We start from the raw sequence: 23,750 nt of genomic DNA on the forward strand, positions 1-23,750 counted from the left end.
GGCCCCATCAAATGTTGTTATTCACCTCTAGTCCTTCTGAGTAGGTTATGTACAGTGTTACTAGGTCATTGCATTGCCAGGTCATAAGGCTAATCACCTTATGACCTGGCAATGCAATGACCTAGTAACACTGTACATAACCTACTCAGAAGGACTAGAGGTGAATAACAACATTTGATGGGGCCTTAAAGGGGAACTCTGTGATTCAAACAACGACAAAGTGGGCACCCCACCATTTTTGAGGGGTAAACAACTGATGGATGGGGCTCAAGAAATGTAACCAGTCATAAATTCATAGTGGGAGCTATGGAGGCAAAATTATAGCTTTAACCATGTGTTGAAGCTATACAGTTACAATTACATTGTTTACAAACAATGGAGTAAAACAATTTTATATTTTGGGTTCTGATGGGGTACGTCAGTTGAACTAAGCTCATTGGGCATTAATTAGTTATATCCTTAAATAATCAATGGCTATATATCATTTAAGGCCAGGCACCACATGATAAAATGACATTTATTTATATTAGTATTTTCAAAAAGTAAAAATAAGAATGTCAAAAAGTTGATGTCAATGTATATATTTTTTTGTTTATCATACTACCGTCATCAAAATGTCATGAATTGTAACCCCTTTTAAATTGACTTACATCCATAATTTCAAAGCTCACCACATTGAATCACACATCATTTAAAAGCCCATTTTATAGATCATGTTACACACTGGAGTCTGGACTATATGTTGTAACTTACTTTGAATAGATGAGGATTAGATTTAAATAGGTGTTTGGTGTTTGATAGTCTGAATTCTATGTCTTGGTCTTTAACTGCCATTTTCCAAAAGTCAGAATCTTCCCAATAGCCAACAAATTTTTCTCAGCTTCAGAAACATCTGTTCTTACCTAAATGTGTGTGGCTATCCACAGATGTGTTCTCCACTTATACATAGGAAATTGTTGATATTTTGTCAATTTCTTTTTCTAGTTGACATTTTCTTCTGAAAAATGTGACAAAAACAAGAACCCAACATGTCTAATGAGAAGAACCGTATATGTTATTGAAAAGAACCCTAGATGTTGTTGAGGAGAACCCTACACTTTGCCAGTGTGTGTCTAGGCGACCTGCCCCTCCCCCCTCCCAAGCAGAGGCTACTGTACTGACAGTACAAGCTTGATTCAGAAAATAGGAAGAGACATTATTTAATTAGCTAGAGAAGAATGGATTACCTTTTCAATGCTAGTTAAGGATGCTAGTTAGGTATAATTATCACATTTGACGATGGATTTATTAACTACAAAAAACTAAGATGTGTTTTTGAATTCTGTTGCCGCTCTGCACACACAAGCTTTGTTAACTAAACTAGCTTTTCTGGTCCAACGTTAAGTCAACTCTGAAGTTCAAAGACATTCAAAGTTTCTCCATAGAAGCCGTACCTCTGTAGATATAATTCTGTGGGCCTAATTCAGATAATGCATGTCATAACAAGATACCCAACGCTTCAAGCCTCCTCCTCAACCCTCTCTCGCTCTCTCCCCAAGAGAAAAATGTCAGTCGCATCTTGCGCCATAGGCTACACCTGTCTGTCCATCGCGCACGTAAAAAACTAGCTTGTGTCACACCCTGATCTGTTTCACCTGTCTTTGTGCTTGTCTCCACCCCCCCCCTCCAGGTATCACTCATCTTCCTCATTATCCCCAGTGTATTTATACCTGTGTTCTCTGTCTGTTGTCAGTTCGTCCAGTCAGGTCTTTTCCAGGTTGTTTTTCAGTCTCCCTGCTTTCTCAAGTAGGTCTTTTCCAGGTTGTACGTGCTATGTTTGCTGACTAGGTTGTTTCCTAGTTGTTTCCTAGTTCCGCCAGTTCTGACCATTCTGTTTGCCCTGACCCCAAGCCTGCCTGCCGTTCTGTACCTCATTGACTCTGCCCAGGATTACGGACCTCTGCCTGCCTTTAACGTCTGCCTGTCTTTTGCCTGCCCCGTGTTTGGGTCAATAAACATCTGTGACTCTAGCTGTCTGCACCTGGGTCTTATCCCGTTCTGATGGCTTGCCTGCTCTGTCGGCACTGAATGGTGAAGTAGTTTAATGAGCTGGTCATATTTTTGGGGTTCTGAACTTTATTTTGCTGGTCGCAACAGTGTAATGGAACAAAGAAAATTGTGGATCTGTTTAGAACGAAACGATTGGAAATTTATTTTGGTTCCAACCACTGATTATAACCCTACAGGTCCAATGAGAAGAACCCTGCATGTTGCTGAGAAGAACCCTGCATGTCTAGTGAGAAGAACCCTGCATGTCTAATGAGAATAACCCTGCATGTTGCTGAGAAGAACCCTGCATGTCTAGTGAGAAGAACCCTGCATGTCTAGTGAGAAGAACCCTACATGTCTAGTGAGAAGAACCCTGCATGTTGTTGAGAAGAACCCTACATGTCTAATGAGAAGAACTTGTTGTTGTTAAAAACCCTATGTTGTTGAGTATTTTGTCATGATGTTTATGATATAGACTGGGATTTGGCACATTATTGTAAAGTAACAAACATTAGTTAAAATGTTCAGTAACTGCTGTGTGTTCATTTGATCTGTCTATTTTTTGCTCAGTATTTGTTACATGTTCAGTATTTGTCATGTGTACTGAGGTCTAACATTTACAGTGTTGCTTACTCACCCTCGCACGCTGCCCCGTCCACAGTGAGCTGGTGTCCCTGGGGGCAAACACACTCGTAGCTGCCCTCTGTGTTCTCACAAGACCCCCCACGACACAGGGACGGTTCCCGCTCACACTCGTCTATGTCTGAGAGAACATACACACAACAGGTAATTCAGTATTAGTAGCACACGCGATGACAGAGAAACTCCCTAACATATGACAAACACTTATCCTTTCTAAAATATATATATATATATATTGTACGGTGGCCTGTGAGGTCCAGTGGTTAGTGCCACGGACCCCGATACCATATATGCCAGAGTCGGTTCGAAACCGGTCCACTGCCCTTTCACTCAATCCCCTCCTATTCCTCTCTACTGTCCTATTGGTTCAATACAAAATATGAAAGGAATGGGACTGCCCCATTCCTTTCAAATTGATAAATGATAGAGTATATATATATATATATATATATATATATATATATATATATATATATATATATATATATATATATATATATATATATATATACAGTTCTGGGCCCCCCCCCCCAAAAAAAGTGACTTTGAAACATGCCTTGGATGATGCAAATGTTTTTACTGTGCAGCAGATTTGAACTTTTTACCATCTACATATGTTTTAGTGGTATTACACATATTGCCTAGAAGCAGTCTATGGACAAGGTAAGACAGCACTCTATGCTTTGGTTTTGTTTACCGGACCACTGTCTCCAAATGCTCACTTTTATTTATTTTTTTTTGTTGTCGAAGAACGTGAATATGTAGTATTTTTGTTGTGTTTCAGGTGATTCCATACTGAGTAAACAGGAAGCAGAGATAGAGAGACACTACCGTGCTCCCCACTCTCGTGCTGCGAGTGGATTGTCCCACCACGTTCTCTTGAGTACGTTCTCGTGAAGACTAGAGTGTGGAGAATGCATTAAACAATACATTTGAGAAGCACTCACACTCCGCTTCACTGAATTACGTCACACTTCACCACCCCATTTACTGAACTTTCTTCCAGCCAGGACAATGGCAACAATAGGCGAAACAAGATATACACAAAGCAAACGTTTTACTTAATAATTATCAGCTAGATATGTGAATCGTAATATTGTAGCTAGCCAGCTAGTTAAACAGGAAAAAATGACCTAAAACGAATGTTATGCAAAGATAGATGTACATTCTGCGTGGGTAGCTACCAATTCTTTGTGGCTAACTAGCCAGTTAGCCCTATTGACTTACTATGGAGTTACAGTACCCATTCACTGAACCGTCTTCAAACCAGGACAACAATGGCAATAGAGACTAAACAAGATATACACAAAGCAAATGTTTTACTTCATAACAACATGTTTTACTTCATAACAACATGTTTTACTTCATAACAACATGTTTTACTTCATAACAACATGTTTTACTTCATAACAACGTGTTTTACTTCATAACGTGTTTTACTTCATAACACCGTGTTTTACTTCATAACAACGTGTTTTACTTCATAACAACGTGTTTTACTTCATAACAACGTGTTTTACTTCATAACAACGTGTTTTACTTCATAACAACATGTTTTACTTCATAACAACATGTTTTACTTCATAACAACATGTTTTACTTCATAACAACGTGTTTTACTTCATAACAACATGTTTTACTTCATATTACTTCATAACAACATGTTTTACTTCATAACAACATGTTTTACTTCATAACAACGTGTTTTACTTCATAACAACGTGTTTTACTTCATAACAACATGTTTTACTTCATAACAACATGTTTTACTTCATAACAACATGTTTTACTTCATAACAACGTGTTTTACTTCATAACAATCAACAATCCATCAGAACTTTCCCCGTGAAAACTACGAACATTTACACTCAGGAAAAAACTTCAAACTGTAACCAGTGCCTGCAACTTGGTTCAGGTTATCAGTCAACCTACCAGGGTAGTTACAAACAGCACAGGAATGAAATCATCAACATGTATTGATCACTTTTTACTAATGCTGCAGATATTTGCTTTAAAGCAGTATCCACATCCATAGGATATAGTGATCACAATATAATAGCCATCTCTAGGAAAACCAAAGTTCCAAAGGCTGGGTCTAATATAGTGTATAAGAGGTCATACAATAAGTTTTGTAGTGAATCATATGTTGATGATGTAAAGAATATTTGCTGGTCTGTGGTGTGTAATGAGGAGCAACCAGAAGCTGCACTTGACACATTTATGAAATTGCTCATTCCAGTTACTAATAAGCACGCACCCATTAAGAAAATGACTGTAAAAACTGTTAAATCCCCTTGGAATGATGAGGAATTAAAAAAATATTTTATTGAGAAGGATGAGGCAAAATAAATGGCAAATAGGTCTGGCTGTACAACCAATTGGCAAATGTACTGCAAATTGAGAAATCATGTGTCACGTTCTGACCTCTATTTCCTTTGTTTTTGTATTTATTTAGTATGGTCAGGGCGTGAGTTGGGTGGGCAGTCTATGTTTGTTTTTCTATGTTTTGGTCTAGTTCTATGTTCGGCCTGATATGGTTCTCAATCAGAGGCAGGTGTTCGTCATTGTCTCTGATTGGGAACCATATTTAGGTAGCCTGGGTTTCACTGTGTGTTTGTGGGTGATTGTTCCTGTCACTGTGTTTGTTTGTCACAGGAGAGGACTGTTTTGCGTTTGCACATTTCTTGTTTTTGTTAGTTTGTTCATGTGTATTGAGTTATTAAAACATGAATAACCACCACGCTGCGCTTTGGTCCGCTTCTCTTCCTCCTACAGACGAACGCCCTTACAGAATCACCCACCTACCAAGGACCAAGCGGCGTGGTAAACAGAGGCAGCAGCAACAGCAGCAGCAGGAGAAGCGACTGGTGCAGCAGGAGCAACAGCAGCAGCAGCAAAGGCAGCAGCAGCAGGAGCAGCAGCAGCTACAGTGGGAGAGGCTGCACCACCTGGAGAAATGGACATGGGAGGAAGAACTGGACGGGAAAGGACCCTGGGCAGAGCCAGGAGAATATTGCCGCCCCAAGGCCGAGCTGGAGGCAGCAAAAGCAGAGAGGCGGCATTATGAGGAACTAGCACGGCAGAGCGGATGGAAGCCCGAGAGTCACCCCCAAAAATTTCTTGGGGGGGGGCACAGGGGGAGTGTGGCAGAGTCAGGAGTCAGACCTGAGCCAACTCCCCCCGTTTATCGTGAGGAGCCAAGGAGGAGCTCAGAACCAGAGCTGGTGTTGGAGGTGAGCGAAGCAGAGACTGTGAAGGAGTTAATGGGGAGATTGGAGGAGAGTGATATGAGGGACTTGCTGGTTTGGTGCATGAGGCACGACATTCGCCCGACGGAGCGTGTCAGGGATTTAATGGCACCGGGGTCAGCTCTCCATACTCATCCTGAGGTGCGTGCGAGGGGTCTGGTGAAGACTGTGCCAGCCTCACGCACCAGGCCTCCTGTGCATCTCCCTAGCCTTGCACGTCCTGTGCCATCTCAGCACTACAGTGCTCATAGCAGTGCTAACTGTGGCGGGCGTGGTGCTGGTCAGGCACCGTGTTATGCAGTTGTGCGCACGGTGTCCCCAGTACGCGTGCTTAGCCCGGTGCGCTACATCCCAGCTCCCCACATCTGCCGGGCTAGGGTGAGGATCCAGCCAGGGCGGTTGGTGCCAGCCCTGCTCTCAAGATCTCCAGTACGCCTTCACGGTCCGGTCTATCCGTCACCACCTCCACGCACCAGCCCTCCGGTGGCAGCCCCCCGTACCAGGCTGTCTCTCCGGCCCATCCGTCCAGAGCCTTCCTCCTCTCCAGCGCTGCCGGAGTCTCCCGCCTCTCCGGCGCTACCAGAGCCTTCCTCCTCTCCAGCGCTGCCGGAGCCTCCCACCTGTCCGGCGCCTCTGCCGGAGCCTCTCGCCTGTCCGGCGCCGCTGCCGGAGCCTCCCGCCTGTCCGGCGCCTCTGCCGGAGCCTCCCGCCTGTCCGGCGCCTCTGCCGGAGCCTCCCGCCTGTCCGGCGCCTCTGCCGGAGCCTCCCGCCTGTCCGGCGCCTCTGCCGGAGCCTCCCGCCTGTCCGGCGCCTCTGCCGGAGCCTCCCGCCTGCCCGGCGCCTCTGCCGGAGCCTCCCGCCTGTCCGGCGCCTCTGCCGGAGCCTCCCGCCTGTCCGGCGCCTCTGCCGGAGCCTCCCGCCTGTCCGGCGCCTCTGCCGGAGCCTCCCGCCTGTCCGGCGCCTCTGCCGGAGCCTCCCGCCTGCCCGGCGCCTCTGCCGGAGCCTCCCGCCTGTCCGGCGCCTCTGCCGGAGCCTCCCGCCTGTCCGGCGCCTCTGCCGGAGCCTCCCGCCTGTCCGGCGCCTCTGCCGGAGCCTCCCGCCTGTCCGGCGCCGCTGCCGGAGTCTCCCGCCTCTCCGGCGCTACCAGGGCCTTCCGTTTCTCCAGCGTTGCCGGAGCTTCCCGTCTGCCCAGCGCCAGCTGAGCTTCCCGTCTGCCCAGCGCCAGCTGAGCTTCCCGTCTGCCCAGCGCCAGCTGAGCTTCCCGTCTGCCCAGCGCCAGCTGAGCTTCCCGTCTGCCCAGCGCCAGCTGAGCTTCCCGTCTGCCCAGCGCCAGCTGAGCTTCCCGTCTGCCCAGCGCCAGCTGAGCTTCCCGTCTGCCCAGCACCAGCTGAGCCTCCCGTCTGCCCAGCGCCGCCAACGCCGCCCGTCTGCCCAGCGCCGCCAGTGCCGCCCGTCTGCCCAGCGCCGCCAGTGCCGCCCGTCTGCCCAGCGCCGCCAGTGCCGCCCGTCTGCCAGGGGCCGCCAGTGCCGCCCGTCTGCCAGGGGCCGCCAGTGCCGCCCGTCTGCCAGGGGCCGCCAGTGCCGCCCGTCAGCCAGGGGCCGCCAGTGCCGCCCGTCAGCCAGGGGCCGCCAGTGCCGCCAGTCAGCCAGGGGCCGCCAGTGCCGCCAGTCAGCCAGGGGCCGCCAGTGCCGCCAGTCAGCCAGGGGCCGCCAGTGCCGCCAGTCAGCCAGGGGCCGCCAGTGCCGCCAGTCAGCCAGGGGCCGCCAGTGCCGCCAGTCAGCCAGGGGCCGCCAGTAAGCCAGGGGCCGCCAGTGCCGCCAGTAAGCCAGGGGCCGCCAGTGCCGTCAGTCAGCCAGGGGCCGCCCGAGCAGCTGCCCCTCTGTCCAGAGCAGCTGTCGCCCCTCTGTCCCAAGCTGCTGCCGCCCCTCTGTCCCGAGCAGCTGCCCCTCTGTCCCGAGCAGCTGTCCCTCTGTCCAGAGCAGCCATCGCCCCTCTGTCCCGAGCTGCTATCGCCCCTCTGTCCCGAGCTGCTATCGCCCCTCTGTCCCGAGCTGCTATCGCCCCTTTGTCCCGAGCAGTTGTCCCTCTGTCCCGAGCAGCTGCTTCACCTCTGTCCCGAGCTGCCCCTCTGTCCCGAGCAGCCCCTCTGTCCAGTGGGGTCATTGAGAGGGGTGGTCATGGTGAGTAAGCCAGGGAGGCGGACAATAAGGCGGACTAAGACAATGGTGAAGTGGGGTCCGCGTCCCGCGCCAGAGCCGCCACCGCGGACAGACGCCCACCCAGACCCTCCCCTATAGGTCAAGGTTTTGCGGCCGGAGTCCGCACCTTTGGGGGGGGGTACTGTCACGTTCTGACCTCTATTTCCTTTGTTTTTGTATTTATTTAGTATGGTCAGGGCGTGAGTTGGGTGGGCAGTCTATGTTTGTTTTTCTATGTTTTGGTCTAGTTCTATGTTCGGCCTGATATGGTTCTCAATCAGAGGCAGGTGTTCGTCATTGTCTCTGATTGGGAACCATATTTAGGTAGCCTGGGTTTCACTGTGTGTTTGTGGGTGATTGTTCCTGTCACTGTGTTTGTTTGTCACAGGAGAGGACTGTTTTGCGTTTGCACATTTCTTGTTTTTGTTAGTTTGTTCATGTGTATTGAGTTATTAAAACATGAATAACCACCACGCTGCGCTTTGGTCCGCTTCTCTTCCTCCTACAGACGAACGCCCTTACATCATGTGACTAAACTGAATCAAAAGAAGAATAAACTACACTATGAAACAAAGATAAATTACATTAAAAAAATAGTAAAAAGCTTTGGAGCACCTTCAATTAAATTTTGGGAAAAAAGGCAAACTCAGCTCCATCATTCATTGAATCAGATGACTCATTCATCACAAAACCCACTGATATTGCAAACTAGTTTAATATTTTATTTTCAAATTTAGGCATGACATGCCAGCAACAAACGCTGACACTACACATCCAAGTATACAGTATCTGACCAAATTATGAAAGACAAGAATTGTAATTCTTAATTCCGTAAAGTAATTGTGGAAGAGGTTAATTTTTTTGTTGTTGTCTATCAACAATGACAAGCCACCTGGGTCTGACAACTTGGATGGAATATTAGCGGACAATATTGCCACATCTTCAGTTTAAGCCGACTAGAAAGTGTGTGCTCTCAGGCCTGGAGGGAAGCAAAAGTCATTCCGCTACCCAAGAATAGTAAAGCCCACTTTACTGGCTCAAGTAGCCGACCAATCAGCCTGTTACCAACCCTTAGTAAACTTCTGGAAAATATTGACCAGATACAATGCTATTTTACAGTAAACAAATTGACAACAGACTTTCAGCACGCTTATAGGGAAGGACATTCAACAAGCACAGCACTTACAAAATGACTAATGGCTGATTGGCTGAGATAAATTGATGATAAAATGATTGTGGGGGATGTTTTGTTAGACTTCAGTTATCGATCACAGTCTGTCGCTGGAAAAACGTATGTGTTATGGCTTTACACCCCTGCTATATTGGGGATAAAGAGTTACCTATCTAACAGAACACAGAGGGTGTTCTTTAATGAAAGCCTCACCAATAAAATCCAGGTAGAATCAGGGGCAGCAGTCTAGGCTCCTTACTTTTTTCAATCTTTACTAACGACATGCCACTGGCTTTGAGTAAAGCCAGTGTGTCTATGTATGCGGATGACTCAACACTAAACACATCAGCTACTACAGCGACTGAAAGGACAACAGTTTACCTTTATTTTCAGAATGGGTGGCAAGGAACAAGTTACCTATATATTTCCAAAACTAAAAGCACTGTATTTGGGACAAATCATTCACTAAACCCTAAACCTCAACTAAATATTGTAATGAATAATGTGGAAATTGAGCAAGTTGATGTGAATAAACTGCTTGGAGTAACCCTGGATTGTAAACTGTCATGGTCAAAACATGTTGATACAACAGTAGCTAAGATGGGGAGAAGTCTGTCCATAATAAAGCGCAGCTCTGCATTCTTTTGTTGTTGTTCTTCTTCTTCTTATACTTTATTCTTTTGCCCTTTTTCTCTCCAATTTCGTGGAATCCCATTGGTAGTTACAGTCTTGTCCTATCGCTGCAACTCCCGTACGGACTCGGGGAGAGGCTAAGGTCGAGAGCCGTGCGTCCTTCCGAAACACAAACCAGCCGCACTGCTTCTTGACACAATGCCCGCCGCACCAATGTGTCGGGAAGAAACTCCGTACACCTGGCAACCGTGTCAGCGTGCACTGCACCCGGCCAGCCACAAGAGTCTAATATTAATCATATGTACGTCAACCTCTTCTGGCTGAAAGTGGAGAAGAGATTGACTTCATCACTACTTGTATTTGTGAGAGGTTTTGACATGTTCAATGCACCAAGTTGTCTGTTTGAACTACTGGCACACAGCTCAGACACCCATGCATACCACACAAGACATGACATCAGAGGTCTCTTCACAGTCCCCAAGTTCAGAACAGACTATGGGAGGCGCACAGTACTACATAGAACCATGACCTACAAGGAACTCTATTCCACATCAAGTAACTCATGCAAGAAGTGAAATTTGATTTAAAAAACAGAAATAAATACACCTTATGGAACAGTGGGGACAGTGAAGAAACACAAACACTGGCACAGACACAAATACACATGATAAGCACTCTACACACTCTTGTATTGTAGATATGTGATAGTGGAGTGTTATGTGTTATGAAATGTCATGTAATATTTTAAATTGTATATAAACTGCCTTAATGTTGCTGGACACCAGGAAGAGTAGCAGCTGCCTTGGCAACGGCTAATGGGGATCCTTAATAAATACAAATAATAAGTCAATAGTGCTAACTGGCTAGCTACTACTATTAGCTAGCCAGATAGCCACGGAGAATTGTTAACTAGCTACCCATAAAGAATTTACATCTATCTAGTTTTAGGTCATTTTTGCCTGTTAAACTTTCTGGTTAGCTACAGTACATTATTCATTTCACATATTTAATGATTTATTTACCTTTTATTTAACTAGGCAAGTCAGTTACGAACAAATTCTTATTTACAACGACGGCCTACACCGGCCAAACCCGGACGACGCTGTGCGCCGCCCTGTGGGACTCCCAATCACGGCCGGATGTGATACAGCCTGAATTCGAAACCAGGGACTGTAGTAGGGACATAAAGCTAGCTGACAGTTATGAAGTAAAACGTATGCTTTGTGTATATCTTCTTTCGTCTCTATTGCCATTGTCCTGGCTGGACGACGGTTCACTAACAAGAACGTACTCAAGAGTCACGGGATACTAGGAGTGGTGGGTTGGAATCAGGCGCAGAGAGCAGGGTTCAGTATATCGTGATTTATTCTCCTCCAAAAAACGGTCGCGCCAACATACAGGGCGCATCGACCAGCCCAAACACAGGACCAAACAGTCCGGAGAATACACACATGAAAACCACATCCAACAGAGTAACAAAAAACAATCCCGCACAAAACAAGGGCGGGACAAACCTACTACATATAGGGAAGCTAATTAAACTAAATACACACAGGTGAAACTAATAAGACAAAACCAACAGACAAACGAAAAAGGGATCGGTAGCGGCTAGTAGGACGGTGACGACGACCGCCGAGCACCGCCCGAACAGGCAGGGGAGCCAACTTTGGCGGAAGTCGTGACATCAAGAGAACGTCGTCGGAGAATGCACTTGGAGCATGAGAGTGTAGAGCAGAATGCATATTGAGAAACACCCAGAGGATGAGAGTGTAGAGCACGGCAGAATGCATATTGAGAAACACCCAGAGGATGAGAGTGTAGAGCAGAATGCATATTGAGAAACACCCAGAGGATGAGAGTGTAGAGCACGGCAGAATGCATATTGAGAAACACCCAGAGGATGAGAGTGTAGAGCACGGCAGAATGCATATTGAGAAACACCCAGAGGATGAGAGTGTAGAGCACGGCAGAATGCATATTGAGAAACACCCAGAGGATGAGAGTGTAGAGCACGGCAGAATGCATATTGAGAAACACCCAGAGGATGAGAGTGTAGAGCACGGCAGAATGCATACTGAGAAACACCCAGAGGATGAGAGTGTAGAGCACGGCAGAATGCATATTGAGAAACACCCAGAGTCTATTTTCTCTCGCTTCAGCTCAAATAATAGCCGCCATTGATTTCAAGAAATGTTGCATCATTATTTATGTGATTGCGTTATATTTCTTTGCATACTTTCCGTTGGAAGTGTGCTTCAAAAGATGTACAAAGAAGTGCCCTACATGCTCCGTTTCTTAATTAATTTGGACTCATGCTTTGATTTGGACTCATACTCCAACCCCCCCGTGCTTCAATTTGCATGGCTCGGAGCATGGTAGTATGAATTTTGAGAAACACCCAGAGAGACACTGTAGTGAGAGGAAGAGAGAGACAGAGACTGTAGAGAGAGACTGTGGAGAGATGAAGAGAGAGAGATACTGTAGAGAGAGAGAGAGAGCCTTCTACACCATCAAAAGGAACATAAAACTCAACATCCCAATTAGGATCTGGCTAAAAATACTTGAAACAGTTATAGAACCCATTGCCATATATGGTTGTGAGGTCTGGGATCTGCTCACCAACCAAAAATTCACTAAATGGAACAAACACCAAATTGAGACTATGCATGCAGAACTCTGCAAAAACATCCCCAGTGTACAACCTAAAACACCAAATAATGCATGCAGAAAAGAATTAGGCCGATACCCGCTAATTGTCAAAATCCTGAAAAGAGCTGTTAAATTCTACAACCACCTAAAAGGAAGCAATTCCCAAATCTTCCTTAACAAAGCTACCACTTGCAGAGAGATGAACCTGGAGAAGAGTCCCCTAAGCAAGCTGGTCCTGGGGCTCTGTTCACATACACAAACAGACCCAACAGAGTCCCAGGACAGCAACACAACTAGACCCAAACCAAATCATGACAAAACACAGTGGAAATTATTTTTTTTTTAAAACAGAGCAAAGTAGAATGCTATTTGGCCCTAAACAGAGAGTACGCAATGGCAAAAAACCTGACCACTGTGACTGACACAAAATTAAGGAAAGCTTTGACTATGTACAGACTCAGTGAGCATAGCCTTGGTATTGAGAGAGGCTGCTGTAGGCAGACCTGGCTCTCAAGAGAAGACAGGCTATTTGCACACTGCCCACAAAATGAGGTGGAACATGAGCTGAACTTTCAAACCTCCTGCCCAATGTATGACCATATTAGAGACACATACTTCCCTCAGATTACTCAGACCCACAACAAATTCCAATTTTGATAAACTCCCATATCTTCTGTATGAAATACCACAGTGTGCCATCACAGCAGCAAGATTTGTGACCTGTTGCCACAAGAAAAGGGCAACCAGTGAAGAACAAACACCTTTGTAAATACAACCCATATTTTTATTACATTTTTTATTTATCCTTTATTTTATTTAACTAGGCAAGTCAGTTAAGGTTTGATCTACCCCGGTCAAACCCGGACGATGCTGGGCCAATTGTGCGCCGCCCTATGGGACTCCCAATCACAGCCGGAGGGAATACAGCCTGGATTCAAACCAGGGACTGTAGTGACGTCTCTTGCGCTGAGATGCAGTGGCTTAGACCGCTGCTCCACTCAGACGGTTTATTAAATTTCCCTTTTGTACGTTAACTATTTGCACATTGTTATAACACTGTACATAGCCATAATGTAATCATTTGATGTCTCAATTCCTTTGAAACTTTTGTCAGTGTAATGTTTATTGTTCATTTTTATTGTTTATTTCACTTTTGTTTATTATCTAATTGACTTGCTTTAGCAATGTAAACATGTTCCCCATGCCAATAAATACTTTTGAATTCAAATTAAATTGAGAGAGACTCTAAAGAGGAAGAGAGAGACTGAAAGATAGAGGAAGAGAGAGGAAGAGAGAGAGAGATGAGATACTGTAGAGAGGAAGATAGAGAGAGAGCGAGAGAGAGACAGAAAGATACTGTGGAGAGGGAGAGAGAGAGAGCGAAAGAGTGATATTGTAGAGTGAGGAAGAGAGAGATAGAGATAGAAAGAAGTTGGACTCACCCATGCAGTTCTTCATCATCATGAAGCCACTCTCATAGCCCTCGGAACACTCACACTCAAAACTACCCGGAGTGTTGACACAAACCCCTTGGCCACACAGGTCCGGAGAGATACGACACTCATCTATGTCTGAACACACACACACACACACACACACACACACACACACACACACACACACACACACACACAGAGGACAGCAGAACAGATGTTATCATATCTTTTATATTGACATTGATATTTGTACTGCACTGTTGAGGGAGCTTGCAAGTAAGCATTTCACCACATTGTTTATACCTGCTGTAAACTGTGTAAACTGTGTACACGACAAATAAACTTTGAGAACATACGTATGTTAGTTAATTTGGCTAAATAAATATTCTCAATCGATGACAGATTATACTGTTTTGTTTAATTTTGTGACAGGTATTTTAAGGTTTTTATGTTTTGTTAGTGCATTACGCAAACACACTTCAGTTTGGTGGGCTGTGCTAACTGTTTTGCAAAAGTGATCCCTATTGTGACAAAAATGTTCACGCAATCGGGACAAACTGTATTAACAGATCATTTCTATCCATAATAACGGGACACAATGAGGTCATTGTCTCACCTGTGCAGTTGCGTTCTTCCATATCGAGGGAAAATCCTCCGGCGCAGTGGCACCTGAAACTGCCTATGGTGTTGCGACACTTTCCATGGACACACATGCTGGGGAACACCTTACACTCATTGATGTCTGTCAAAGAGAGACACATCCACATCTATTATAACAAAGACACACATTAATCACTACCTAGTCCTACTTCCTATAACAGATGCATATTAATCACTACCTAGTCCTACTTCCTATAACATATATTAATCACTACCTAGTCCTACTTCCTATAACAGATATTAATCACTACCTAGTCCTACTTCCTATAACATATATTAATCACTACCTAGTCCTACTTCCTATAACATATATTAATCACTACCTAGTCCTACTTCCTATAACAGATATTAATCACTACCTAGTCCTACTTCCTATAACAGATATTAATCACTACCTAGTCCTACTTCCTATAACAGATATTAATCACTACCTAGTCCTACTTCCTATAACAGATGCATATTAATCACTACCTAGTCCTACTTCCTATAACAGATGCATATTAATCACTACCTAGTCCTACTTCCTATAACAGATATTAATCACTACCTAGTCCTACTTCCCATAACAGATGCATATTAATCACTACCTAGTCCTACTTCCTATAACATATATTAATCACTACCTAGTCCTACTTCCTATAACAGATGCATATTAATCACTACCTAGTCCTACTTCCTATAACAGATATTAATCACTACCTAGTCCTACTTCCTATAACAGATGCATATTAATCACTACCTAGTCCTACTTCCTATAACAGATATTAATCACTACCTAGTCCTACTTCCTATAACATATATTAATCACTACCTAGTCCTACTTCCTATAACAGATGCATATTAATCACTACCTAGTCCTACTTCCTATAACAGATATTAATCACTACCTAGTCCTACTTCCTATAACAGATATTAATCACTACCTAGTCCTACTTCCTATAACAGATGCATATTAATCACTACCTAGTCCTACTTCCTATACTTCCTATCCTTACTTCCTGTTATCGGTTTGCTAAATTATGTAATATTGAGGAGTGACACTAACTACTTGGATTTCTGGTAAACCTTTTGGGAAACAACCAATATATTGCAAAGCTACTCCCTCACCTTTATAGAAGGGCCTTCCGGTGAGGACGTCTCCTCGGTTGGCGAAGCCTGGGCCTCGGGGGCAGAGGGCGTCATACTCGGAAGTGCCAGGCAGGGGGCACGCCTCGCACTCCTTCCCCCAGGCGGCGCCCATCGTGCAGCAACAGGCGTCCATGCGGAAACGGCCGGGCACGGGCTTGGCACACGAGTCCTCTTCCCACGTCAGGTAACAGTGCTCAGACCGCACGTCTGTCAGATACAGTGGAGTTTATAGTTCATCCATAGCAGTCAACACATACAAAAATAAAATAAGATCCTAACAAGATAACACTTTACATTAAGGTAACACTTTACATTAAAGAATCCTTTACATTAAGATAACACTTTACATTAAGATAACACTTTACATTAAGATAACACTTTACATTAAGGTAACACTTTACATTAAATAATCCTTTACAAGAAGGTAACACTTTACATTAAGGTAACACTTTACATTAAAGAATCCTTTACATTAAGATAACACTTTACATGAAGGTAACACTTTACATTAAGATAACACTTTACATTAAGGTAACACTTTACATTAAATAATCCTTTACAAGAAGGTAACACTTTACATTAAAGAATCCTTTACATTAAGATAACACTTTACATGAAGGTAACACTTTACATTAAGATAACACTTTACATTAAGATAACACTTTACATTAAGGTAACACTTTACATTAAGATATCACTTTACATGAAGGTAACACTTTACATTAAGATAACACTTTACATGAAGGTAACACTTTACATTAAGATAACACTTTACATGAAGGTAACACTTTACATGAAGGTAACACTTTACATAAAATAATCCTTTACATGAAGGTAACACTTTACATTAAGGTAACACTTTACATGAAGGTAACACTTTACATGAAGGTAACACTTTACATGAAGGTAACACTTTACATGAAGATAACACTTTACATGAAGGTAACACTTTACATGAAGGTAACACTTTACATTAAGATAACACTTTACATGAAGGTAACACTTTACATGAAGGTAACACTTTACATGAAGGTTACACTTTACATTAAAGAATCCTTTACATTAAGATAACACTTTACATGAAGGTAACACTTTACATTAAGATATCACTTTACATGAAGGTAACACTTTACATTAAGATAACACTTTACATGAAGGTAACACTTTACATTAAGGTAACACTTTACATGAAGGTAACACTTTACATTAAGATAACACTTTATATTAAGGTAACACTTTACATGAAGGTAACACTTTACATGAAGGTAACACTTTACATTAAGATAACACTTTGGTTTTTGTAACACTTTACATGAAGGTAACACTTTACATGAAGGTAACACTTTACATGAAGGTAACACTTTACATGAAGGTAACACTTTACATTAAGGTAACACTTTACATGAAGGTAACACTTTACATTAAGGTAACACTTTACATGAAGGTAACACTTTACATTAATGTAACACTTTACATGAAGGTAACACTTTACATTAAGATAACACTTTACATGAAGGTAACACTTTACATTAAGGTAACACTTTACATTAAGGAATCCTTTACATTAAGCTACTGTTACAGGCTTTGATTTTTCCATTTATGTTTTGAGGTCAGACTTGTCTGGTAGGAATATCCACCAGAGTTGTTGGCAGAGAATTTGATTTGATCATTTCTCTACCATAAAAAACATTGTTTTAGAAAATTTGGTAGTATGTCCAACGGGCTTCACAACCACAGACCACGTCGTGTGGGCGAGCAGTTTACTGATGTCAACGTTTTAAACAGAGTGCCCCGTGGTGGAGGTGGGGTTATGGTATGAGGCAGGCATAAGCTACGGACAACGAACACAATTGCATTTTAGATATGGCCATTTGAATGCACAGAGATATCGTGACGAGATCCTGAGGCCCGTTGTTGTGCCATTCATCCGCCGCCATCACTTCATGTTGCAGCATGATAATGCATGGCCCCATGTCGCAAGGATCTGTACACACTTCCTGGAAGCTGAAAATGTCCCAGTTCTTCCATGACCTGCATACTCACCCAATGAGCATTTTTGGGATACTCTGGATCGAGCTGTACGACAGCTTGATCCAGTTCCTGACAATATCCAGCAACTTCACACAGCCATTGAAGAGGAGTGGGACAACATTCCACAGGCCACAATCAACAGCCTGATCAACTTCACTGTATGTGAAGGAGATGCATGAAGGCCACATCAAACACAAGAGTGAATGAGCGTGTACACGCTGCAATTAGAATGTACAGAAAACAGACGGGGCCGCGAGCGCCAACGCCGTCAATTGCGCCATACGATTCAAATTAGAAATCAAGTCTATTTTTCTCGCATCTACGCGACGTAATGCTCGTTTGATTTGGCCTTCAGTCAAATGGTGGTCACACCAGACACTGACTGGATTTCTGATCCCACGTCCCTACCTTTTTTTTTTTTTAAAAGGTATCTGTGACCAACAGATGCATATCTGTATTCCCAGTCATGTGAAACCCGTAGATTAGGGCCTCATGAATTTATTTCCATTGACTGATTTCCTTAAATGAACTGTATCTCAATAAATTCTTTTGAAATTGTTGCATGTTGTGTTTATATTTTATGTTCAGTATAGTTATTATATGGTCTATTTTCTTACCAGACTTTATTTAAAGAAAACTGTCAATTCCCTGGAGTTTATTTCATAAACCAATACAGATAACACAACACAAGCAACTTACTCAACAACCCTCCCCCTGGGGCTTCAACCAACAATTCTCAGTCACCTCCATGGTCAAATAGTTACACATTGCAACATTTGAGAAATAAACAGAGGTGCGGTTTTCGGGACAACGATTTGACCTAGCCCCGGGCTTAAAAGCATGCTCAATGGAGAATTTCCATTGAAATAGCTCTTCACTTCAGGACTAGGCTTAATGTGTGTCTTGGAAACTGGCCAAGAGAATATTTCAACTCATTGGATCACTGTGTCTGTTAAGGTTGCAGAATTCCAATAATTTCCTAAAATCAATTCATTTTTTAATTTTTTTTATCTCAGTTGAAGAATTCCAGGTTGGAAGATTCCCTCACAGCTTATTCCAGAAATACTCTAAACAGGATTTCGGAAAAAAAACAGGGAAATTTGGGAAAGTTTCTGGGATTTTGCACCGTTTTGTCCACTCACCCACACACACTCGGCCACTGGAGTCCAGTGTGAGACCATCAGGACACTGGCACTTGAAGGAGCCCTTGGTGTTTACACAGTACCCATTGGGACACACACCTGGGAAGACCACGCACTCGTTCACGTCTACGGCAAGCAGAGAGAGACAAAAGGTGCAGAGGTGAAATCTTTATTTGTGTCACAAGGCATTTGCTACCATTATAGTATAGTAATCATAGAAAGAAGGGTTCCAAAAGGTGACTTTGGCTTCCCCCATGGGATAATCTTTTTTGGTTCCGGGTAGAACCCTCTGTGGAAAATGTTTTATATGGAACCCAAAAGGGTTCTACCTGGAACCAAAAGGGTTCTACCTGGAACCAAAAGGGTTCTACTTGGAACCAAAAGGGTTCTACCTGGAACCAAAAGGGTTCTACCTGGAGCCAAAAGAGTTCTTCAAAGTGTTTTATGGGGACAGCCGAAGAACCCTTTTAGGTTCTAGATAGCACCTTTTAGCAATGGGCTCTATTTGATTCTATTCAATCAAAACTGTTACTGGGGAAACTCCCTACACTATCAGATGGTGTCTGTCAATATGAAAACATTCTTCACATACTATAATACGTTTTATCCTATCCCAATAACTGATTTCCATTTCAATTGTTTTAAGCACTGAATGATTCTGATGACTTACATCTGTATTTCTCTATTGAGGCTTATAGCAAATTATTTGTTTATCAAAATGGTAAATGTAACCTTTATTTATCTAGGCAAGTCAGTTAAGAACAAACCCGGACGACGCTGAGCCAATTGTGCGCCGCCCTATGGGACTCCCAATCACGGCCGGATGTGATACAGCCTGGATTCGAACCAGGGACTGTAGTGATGCCTCCTGCACGGAGATGCAGTGCCTTAGACCGCTGCATGGGAAGGTTATGCTGCTTTGAAATGTTATCCAAGAGACAAGTAGGAGTAAATGCCCTTTGAAAGATTGTAATGAGAATTTCACACTTCCTAGAGAGCTCTTCTTCTTTTACGCCCATTCAGCATAGTTCACACTCTCTTAAGCCTTAGCTTAAGTAGTCACTCTAATTAAACAGAGCTAAAATCAGGGCAGCAATGTTTTTGAGAGCTGTAGCGACCCTTTTGCAGTCGTCCAAAGCTATATTTTTCCGGAAATCCCAGGTAGCAAGGATTATCTATGTACTGACTGGGGAATCCCCAGGCTATGACATGACAGACCAATCAGGACTCATCGGCATGTCCAGCCCCCCCATTATCTCAGCCAATCATGACTAGCCAGGAAGGATGCTTTCCTTCTCCCTGTGTAGCTCAGTGGTTTCTCATTGGCTTAAACTTGTAATTTAACATGTTTCTTCATATTATCGGATTCCAGAGAAGTTTATAAGTAAGGCAAATTAAAGTTCACACGTTCAACAAGGCAGTCCTACTGTGAAGATCCTGTAAATGGTAAAAAATTCCACATATACATCCAGAATGAAGACATTTATTTTTGCTCTGTGGAGTTCCAACAACCCCAATCCCACAGCTATGGAGAGGTCTACTTATCGATGGGTCAGGGTCAATGAAGAGAAGAAATTAGGGTTATTTTAAGTGACATGCTAAATTATCTTAAGACCTTATCTCCTTTTGACCTTAAGACCTTATCTCCTATGACCTTAAGACCCTATCTCCTATAACCTTAAGACCTTATCTCCTATGACCTTAAGACCTTATATCCTATGACCTTTTACAGACACAGTACAGTATATTTTACATTAGTTATCTTTAGTTTGTTTTTAGTCCCAGCCTTCAGCTACCCTAAACCTCTCCCATCTATCTCTGAAGACCGTGGGGAACCTTGAAACTTATTCCACCCGTTGTCATTGGCAGAGACACCTAGCAAAGGTTATGGGTTTTGTAGACTGAAAAACAGCTGATGCTTGAAGTCGGACTTACCTTCACATTTGACTCCTCGCGGCCTGGTGTAGCCCCTTGAACAGATGGAATCTGCAAAAGGTCGGAATGTCGTTGTGGATGGGAATGTTGTGAATCATGGATTTTGTTGCCAAAGGTGACACTTTATGGGGACTCTGAGAGAACATATTTCACAGCGGAAGCTAGCAAACACAGTCTTGCATCTCAAATGTCACCCTATTCCCTGTGTAGTGCACTACTTTTGACCAGGGCCCGCATAGGGCTCTGGTCAAAAGTAGTGCACTTCATAGGGAATAGGGTGCCATAGTACGCAACCATATTAAAGGACTACTGGAACCCTGCTCTGTTCCAGACAGAGCCTCACAGTGTAACACATGCAAGTGATTATAAAGTGCAGGTCAGGGCTAGGGAGAGGAACATTACATATTTGGCTTTTATATCTTATCCGCACTGACAGAATTATGAAGCTGAGTTAAGCACTGAGATTTACAAAGCTCTAAATTAGCTGTAAATGGCCCAAACGGCCCAAATCAAGGCATGTGTGTGGTATAGCACAAGCAAAACATCATCATTGGGTAGGGTTTGTCTTACACTGATGAAAGACCACACGATTTTAAATAAAACCTTTTGTGGCTTGGATTTTCATTATACTAACTGCTGGCAAATGCATTATGGGTATATGGGTAGATTGTGTGGCCAGAAAACAAAAAAAAAGGAAAACATAACTTGGTTGTGTCGCAAATGGCAACCTATTTCCTATATAGTACACTACTTTGTCCAGGGCCCATAAGGTGTCATTTGGGACACAAGCTTAAACTGAAAGGTTGTTTCAGTGAGGGGAAATGACACGAGCAGAGAGTTGTGCCGGAGCATTCACTGCACTGGGCATTGTGTCAGACCACATGAAAAAAAAAAAATGGCAGGTTTTTGTAGTTCTATTTATTACTACAGTAATGGGGAAACCATTCTGTTAAAGATGTAAAAAGAAAAAAGGACTACTAATCCCAGTTTACTTTAGACACAGAGTCAGGTCCAAGGCCATGTCACCCAAAACAACATATTCAAATATTCAGCCCTTGGTTCCTGTGGCCATCATGTGTTACAGTTCAGTAGTATACCTACTTATAGTACGAACTACAGATACAGAAATCCCCAACACAAAGCAGGTCATTTGCTATTTTCCTATTATCTGGCCGTAAAGACTATCAGTGTTTATTCATTAATGATGCAAATACCAGACCAAATGATCATGATCAAGTTACTGTTAAAGCAATGTGGTTCTGGTACCAGTTCTGACGGACCGACAATTTAGCTTCTAAATCGATCTGTGGACACTGTTATTGAAATGCCTTGCATTGAGCGGCAGCTCTGGTTCTCACGGACACAGGAGAGTGACGTGGGATGTGAAATCTGACTCTACTTGAAGCTTGGATGTTCCTCCTACCATTTAATTCGCTCTTCCAACTCCTGGCTGACTAGGGAACCCTGAACACTACTTACAAAGCACATGCCAGGAATCCTGACATCGTAGCTCAGCAGGAGAGAATGGTTTCATCACTCTAGTACATTCAGAGATCGATTTATAGCGAAATTTAGCAAAGTCATGTAAAATAATTAATATATTTGAAACAAACAAAAAAACACTTTCTGATTGTCATAGACAAGATTAATATGAGATGAAAGCCGATTTGGTAAAAAAACACGTTCAGGAAGCCAAGCTAGAGCTCTATGATGTTCACAGCGGTTGGGGCCAGATGTTTTGATCAAGAGAGACAGTACCATTAGAAGATATTTTCTCTAACACTAAACATACAAATATGAATAAAAATATATATATAAGGATAATACAGCATATACAATATTTAATATTTGTACTGTGTCCTCAAAAGTGACTACACCTCAGCAATTTTATAACCATTTTTTTACCAGAAAGGTGAGATTTTAACCTTTCTTGGAGTATGCAGCATTGCTAAATCAAATCAAACATGTTATTGTTTATGGCCCCCTCATGATAAATAAATTACTTTTGGGGATTAAGTAGACTACATTTTAGATGACATTAAGTTACATTTAATCTGTAAAAAAAAAATATATAATAATTACTGCATCCATATTAGGAAGTTGGCATTGGTCAAACCAAACTCCATCAGACAACTGACAACTTCCTAACATGGATGCCATACTGCATACAAAAGAGAATACCCATGACCAGAGCTGAGCAACCCCCTGATCATTGTCTATGGGGTAGCTGGAGGTATGTGTGTGACTTACCTTTCTCACACTGCTCACAGGGACTGCCCCAGGCAGCGCCCAGGGTGGCACAGCACTCTGACTTGAGGGTGCCGCCGTTGATGTTGACCTCGCAGCGGCCATCTTGGATATTCAGCCAACAGGTCCCCTTCAGGCTGTCTATGATTAAAATGACAGTTTTTAGGGTGGTGGTGGACTAGGGAACCAGATGAAAAAGGAGGAAGTGTTTCTTGTTTATAGTGTACACATTGACAGCTAAACGCTAAATTGCAGTGCACAGTTACATAACTTAGCCTAAATAAAAACAAAATTGAAGTACAGAGTACATGCAGTGTGTATATTTATACAGACATTTATAGGTGGCATGTAGGTTTAACTGCACTAACTAACATTGCATTCCAGCTGTAAATGGCCTTTTTCAAAACCATTCTCTACTCAATTTCTACATAGACAGGAATTATTCATTCCAATGACCTGAAAGAGGTTGATTTCTCTTCAATTTGAAAATACATTGATGGTCGTTTGATATATACAGAAAGACCATCTCATCTACTGTGTTGACAGTGGATGTGTTTAGACCAGAAGTCCCCATGAGAATAGTAAACAAACACGAATTTGA

At 43.2% G+C, this 23,750-nt stretch overlaps 1 protein-coding gene across 1 annotated transcript in view; it reads right to left on the reverse strand.

Annotated features, from left to right (window-relative positions):
* The window catches only part of LOC110524943 (fibrillin-2), a 322,130-nt gene that overhangs the window by 173,963 nt on the left and 124,417 nt on the right, over window positions 1–23,750 (reverse strand). The window contains exons 21-27 of the mRNA XM_036976697.1: window positions 23,153–23,290; window positions 20,903–20,953; window positions 18,968–19,093; window positions 15,774–16,001; window positions 14,623–14,748; window positions 14,013–14,141; window positions 2,666–2,791 (exon numbers count right to left, since the gene is read on the reverse strand). Of these exons, the coding sequence (XP_036832592.1) occupies window positions 2,666–2,791; window positions 14,013–14,141; window positions 14,623–14,748; window positions 15,774–16,001; window positions 18,968–19,093; window positions 20,903–20,953; window positions 23,153–23,290 (924 nt within the window). The remainder of the gene's footprint in view (window positions 1–2,665; window positions 2,792–14,012; window positions 14,142–14,622; window positions 14,749–15,773; window positions 16,002–18,967; window positions 19,094–20,902; window positions 20,954–23,152; window positions 23,291–23,750) is intronic.

Source organism: Oncorhynchus mykiss, chromosome 5, assembly GCF_013265735.2.
Source record: "Oncorhynchus mykiss isolate Arlee chromosome 5, USDA_OmykA_1.1, whole genome shotgun sequence".
In the NCBI taxonomy this organism is placed as follows: Eukaryota; Metazoa; Chordata; class Actinopteri; order Salmoniformes; family Salmonidae; genus Oncorhynchus; species Oncorhynchus mykiss.